Source organism: Sander lucioperca, chromosome 9 (assembly GCF_008315115.2).
Source record: "Sander lucioperca isolate FBNREF2018 chromosome 9, SLUC_FBN_1.2, whole genome shotgun sequence".
In the NCBI taxonomy this organism is placed as follows: domain Eukaryota; kingdom Metazoa; phylum Chordata; class Actinopteri; order Perciformes; family Percidae; genus Sander; species Sander lucioperca.
In genome coordinates this window covers 23,186,582-23,192,746 of record NC_050181.1, presented here as the reverse complement: position 1 = coordinate 23,192,746, position 6,165 = coordinate 23,186,582, and the positions used below count along the sequence as shown (strand labels likewise).

General features: G+C 44.5%; 1 protein-coding gene across 1 annotated transcript; it reads right to left on the bottom strand.

The window, feature by feature from the left end:
* Positions 1 to 336: 336 nt before the first annotated feature.
* Positions 337 to 5,512, bottom strand: tmem70 (transmembrane protein 70). The gene is made up of 3 exons (XM_031290967.2): positions 5,209 to 5,512; positions 3,011 to 3,110; positions 337 to 977 (listed from the first exon to the last, which is right to left on the bottom strand). Exons 1-3 carry the CDS (start codon positions 5,389 to 5,391, stop codon positions 538 to 540), a joined length of 723 nt encoding a protein of 240 aa, XP_031146827.1. The 5' UTR covers positions 5,392 to 5,512; the 3' UTR covers positions 337 to 537.
* Positions 5,513 to 6,165: the final 653 nt, after the last annotated feature.

Here is a 6,165-nt window from a genome sequence, read left to right as displayed (position 1 = left end):
CCAATTAGAACGGACCCACCGTGGTGACGTTTTTGGTGGAACGGTTCGTTTAATCGTCGACTAAACTCCATCAACACAACAGTATGCGGAGTTAAACTGGACGGGCCCAATAACCTCTGAATAGTTCTACTTGTTGTTAAATTGCAATGTGAGCGGCAGCCAGAAGGGAGGGGGGTGCATTATACAGGATAATTTAAAAGGCAACCGCGACTATATTGTGCGTCTGCCCTATTTCTGATACCGTGGCGGCAGAAATGTTGCCATGGCGGGCTGCCACTACAAAATCAACATAGAGGAAACACTGCACAGTTGCATAGATCAATAAAAGGAAACAGGTCATGATAATGACGTTATAATTTATTAACATGAAACATCCATCAAAATATTGACAGAAAAAAACATCCGGAAATCTAGTTGAGAGTTATTAATAAAGTCCCCTGTGGATATTCCACCCTAGTTGAAATGTTTGTGTATGTACTGTGCAGTTTGGAGTAGCGGATGTAATTCAAATACTAAAACCACAATCAACCCAGTGGTTCAGCTCTTATCAGGTCTATCTATGTCGTCTGTGTCGAAGCTGAAGGGCTTATCGTAGCCCATCAGGTGGTTGTAGTCATGTGGAACGGGGAACATGTCCGGGTTTACCAGCAGCCCCATTTCGCCAGCGTACAAGGTGGTGAACATCTTGCTGACGGCTGGGATCCTGACCTGCCTCTGGTGAAACACGCTCCTTTTCTCAGTGAGCAGCACGCTGTAGGTGATGGCCGTGTAGGTGTCTGTGTCGCGGTTGTGGTACAGGCGCACCACGTAGCCCTTGGTGATGAGGTGGAGGAGGACGGGGGTGAGGAAGGTGAAGAATCCAATGACTCCACAGAACGCGGCCTTCATGACGAAGCCCTGGACTCCGGTCTTCAGGAGGATGTGGGGCATGAGGAAGAGGCTGGCCCCGCTGGTGCTGTAAGAAAACATCTTCACCCCTGGCAAAAGAGAAGATTCAGAGAACCCAGGTTACAGAAGCCATGGTTACACTTTTCCTAGACCCAGCATTCAAGGATGGGAAAAAAACGTGCTCTGGTTTATTGGCATTTCTTTAAACCAATCACAATCGTCTTGGGCGGGGCTAGGTGCCGGACACAATGGCGATGCCGCTGCAAAATAGTCTCGGGAAGGAACTTGTTTTGGTGGAACGTGTGAACGTTCAAAAGTTGTTTTAGTCGTGCAACAGAAAACTCAGATTGGACAGATAGTCTAGCTAGCTGTCTGGATTTACCCTGCAGAGATCTGAGGAGCAGTTAACCATAGTCCTCAGAAATCCACCGGAGTTTCAACATGACATCATGACTTTGCGTAAACATACACGCCACTTTCTGTTATCTGTACGCATTTTGAGCTATCCGCGTGTATGTCTACGCTCTATACAGCGGACGGCAGTCTGCAACGTCACAGCGTAAATGTACACGCCACGTGGCACTTTCTGAAGCCACGTGGCGTGTTTTCGCGAGGCTATGGTTTAGGAAAAGAAGAATGGGGTTGGGTTTAGGAAAACAAAAAAACTTGGAAAGGAAACACCACACGCGGGACACGAAGTCACATGCGGGACGCGATCGCTGCTCTCCTGGGTGAAAGTCCTGTGTTTTACCCATCCTCCACCCCGACCAACCTCCCTACGCCGATTTCCACCCTTACATACTACTCGCTACGGCATCAATTCACACACAATGGCAAGGTAATGCAAGTCTATGGAGGCCAAACAGCATTGATAAACACGCTAAAAAGCGAGTATGCGTCTTGATAACACGCCAATAATGGCATACAAATTGGCGTGTCATACATACGCCTCTTCATGAGATCAGTCTGGGGAGTTTAGAATGCCAACACAAAGAAAGCAGAAGGTAACAGACATCCGGCCGAAATGAGGGACATTCGGCGGAATTTCCGGCGGCACCTGAACAATCCCGGAAGTGGAACATCATCGATGTAGACTTTACTTTTCAATACACTGCATATATATCCATATATATATCCAAGTTTATTATATATATTTTTTTCAAGTATTGTACAGTATACATGTCCTTCGGCATGCCCCAATTGGTGGGGATTGCTGTGGAATACCACGTGACCGGTGACGTACGATGCTTCAAACGTCACTGGTCCTTCATTCGCCCATCACTAGTGACAGTGGTGACTGTTTGTTTAGTAGCACTTGGTTCAAAGCTAGGGAGTAGCGGGAACATTTGGTAAACAGAATGCACCATTTTGTTTGTGTTTGCCATTATTCTGGAAAATGCCAATTCTACTTCTAAGTAGTGCAGTGCCCCCTTGGAGCATGTGCCTGTCCGCTACGGGCCAACTGCTTGGTTGCGGCTCATCTAGAGATCCGACGTGTCCCTTTTTATTTTTCATCTAGCCATCACCCATCCAGGTAGCGATGTGGCCCGGGCGGGGGAAGGATGAAGCCGGGCTCAGCCTGCTGGTGAAGCCGCTCTTAAACAGCGTGCAGAACGGCCGGAGAAATGTACGTAACCGCCGTCAACAAAACAACGTGCTGGAGAGCCCAAGAGCCTGGGCGTTCATCTAACACGAGTCTATGTATGATTGCTTTTGCATGTAGGGTTACACAGCAATCAGTTTTTGGAGGATGAACACTTTTTGGCATATGACACTGGTAGCCAGTGAAGAGCAACCAATGAGCCTTCTAGTTCTAGGGATGCAGCAACTCCCCGCCCCTGCTGCTGTACTGCACATGCGGACACATACACACACACACGGACACACACACACACACACACAGTCCTCAAATTTATAGATAGATGTTCATGGCTATGTGAAAATGATTTTCCCATTGAAATTAAGGTTTAAATACTTAGTCTTAGATTCTCATTTGACTTTTACTTGTCATCTGGGAGGTTTTCCATCTCATGTGTTAAGTTAATCTGCATTATTATGGATGGAAGTGTGTCCTGGATTTACTGTGAGGTGAAAAAAACTAAAAGAAGGTGAAAGTCACTACCTCGAACAGCAGCGCCCAGGCTGCCAGTGTAAATGAGGTTCCCATCCTCAGAGTGGGTCGCCGCAGAGAGACAACGGCTGGACGGACAGCGGGACTGCACCTAATCAAAGAAACAGAAGAGAGAAACACACCATTAAAGCTGGCTTTGGCAGGGTTTAGCTACTCTGTTAGTCTTGACAAAAGTCTGTTGTGATGACTGTAAAGCTGCAGACACACCGACCAGACGGCCGACCTTCGGCAGAAAAGGCAGTTGGACTGATCAGTGTCCCCGAAGTTGGTCAAAAAAGTGCCTCGGAACACACCAAAGCGACGTGACGTAATACGTCTCCATAACAGCAGGCGGCGCTAATCTGTATTGTCACCAAAAAATGAAAACTGGCAGCTGATTGGACGAACGCGGTCTTGGTTTCTCCAGAAATTCAAAGCCAGACTGTCATGGCGGCTTGTTCAGAATACGATCTCATATTGTACTAAAATAGTTCACCGAAACGTGTTTCTGAAAACATTTTAAGCGAGAAATAGGCCATGCAGTTGAATCCGTCTTCATTTCAGATCGACAAAGGTCAGTTTAAAAGATTTTCGTCAGATTTTTTGAGACTATCTCAAATCGGCCAAAATGAAGGCCGACGGCCCCTCGGACGGACGAAGGCACGGAACGCACCGAACAGACTCGAGTCACTGACCTCGCCAGACTGTCCGACAGCCGATTATCGGCTTGGTGTGTCAGGGCCTTAAGGCACAATATCATTCCAAATGGCTTCCCATCTATGCTTTGTATTTATATAAAAAAATAAAAAAAAACATGAAGCGCTCAACACACTTTATACCCGACTCCTATCTGGTCGCAGACACAGGACACTTAGATGATAAAAGGAATTTCATAGCTGCCAAGAACGCACTAGTCTTTTTTTCTTTTTGGGCCGCATGTACTGTATGTTGTGTGTTAGTGAAGTAATGGCTTTTTTTTTTTCAGGTGAGACTCTGTACTGTTCTCGCACACACTTGTCACCTCTGCAATGGTTTATTGTAGGGTTGTTGAAATTAATGATTGCATCGATGCCTCGCAATGCAGATAATGATGATTCTGCACCAATGCAGTAACAGACCATAATTCATTATTATTATTATTATTATTATTATTATTATTATTATTAGACCTTTTGTCTGTTGTCTGCATTGTGTTAAAACTCTGCTACATTCAGGTAGTGTCTTTTTTAAGAGCAGATACAATAAAAGGGGAGTTCATAATACATCTGACTGCTTGAATTTGTTGATGAAAACCACGTGTCGCGATAAATAATAATATTGAGGAGGTGACGCATCGGAATATCGATTCAGATCGAATCGTTGACAGGACAATCGTAATCGAATCGTGAGACCAGTGAGTATTCACACCCCTAGTTTATTGGTCGTTGGAGCTTTCTCGAGATACGTAGTAGTAAAGTGACACAGTGCTTAAATACAAATCATGATCACAGGATGATCCGCAGCTGTGTTGGAGGTGTGTCCCTAATCACACGCAGGGAGAAACGTACAATACCATATCCCCTCGGACAAAAGCAAAAACGCGGTTTAAAGTCAACGGTACATACACAAGACGTATTTCAGGTACAATACATAATACACTACTGCGTCTCTCACCTCACCTTTCTCCTAATTCTATCTATATTTTTAATAAACACGCACAATACATCAGTGGGCTCCACAATCAGATTGTGGAAAGAAAGAAGTAGGGCTGGGCAATATATTGATTTTATATCAATGTCGTGATATGTGACTAGATATCGTCTTAGATTTTGGATATTGTAATATCGTGATATGACATAAGTGATGTACTGCAGTTGTAAAATGAAGTTTGGAAACGGCACAGGTATAGACTTTTCAATGGAATTCCATTGCTAGGCAACAGCCTGGCTCCTTGTTAACTTCCTGTCAGTTGATGCCACTCACATACACTGCAACAGGAAATCAACTTGAGTCCATTTAGAATGTTTATGTTTACGTCTGTGAAAAGGTCTATAGTCTTTGTAGGAGGAATGAATGTGAGATTACAGTTATTTTAGCGGCTAACGCTAATGAAGCTAACGTTAATCTCTAGCTAGTTATGTTTAACGTTACATTAGTCATGTTAAGTATTAGCTTGCCGACTGCGCTATGTATCCGTCAAGAAAACACAATGTCAAATCGGAGTTAAATACCTTGTTGTTTATGTTGAGGAACGACCTTCTGTTAGCATGTGACGTTAGCTGGTTCCCTCTCACTCCTCGGAAACAAGACACGTTGAACGGCGCGCCGTATCGCGCGGCCGTAGTGTGGATGTTACTGAAGGACTGAGCAACAACACAGGGTCTTAGTCTACGCACAATATTCACAGAAAACATTGTTATTTTGCTAGTGACCCTGACTGATTCAGTGAATTTTACACACGCTGGAAGCTATACATCCATGGTTCTGCTTCCGCTTCTACTTCTTCTTCGTTTAATATTGGGCAACAAACTAGCATGAAAGGTACATGCCGCCACCTCGTGTATCGGAGGCGAGTATTACCAGAGAATGTCTAATAAGGGGATAACCATAGATGTCGGTACACGATCCGTTCTGCCTGCACGATCCGTTCTGCACATGCGCAAGATAATACTGTTTTACCGAGGATACGACCTGCACGATCTGTTCCACGCATAGACTGTATACAGTCTATGGTTCCACGCTAGCCTATGGCTAGCCTCCACCGGGAAGCTAACGTTAGTTTAGCTAACAGCTAATTCGACTAACCGCTAGCTGACAGCTAGATTCAGTCTAAAATAACGTTAACTCAAACGTAATGGGAAAAGCAGGCTACAGCTAAATTAAGACTTCACAGTAATAACAATACAGACAAGTATTGAGTGATTGTATTTTAAATGAGCACAAGTAAAGTAGAACTGATGTAACAGCTGTTATATATGTTAGGTGTTTGTTATATATGTCAACGTTTATTTTCAAGTTTTATTTTGAGGGTCTTTTAAAGTTATTACATGCTGTCTCAGCTAGCAGTTAGCCGAATTAGCTGTTAGCTAAACTAACGTTAGCTTGCCTGTGGAGGCTAACGGCAGACCGCTACAATCAGCTAGCGGTTAGCCGAATGAGCCGTTAGCTAAACTAACGTTAGCTTGCCT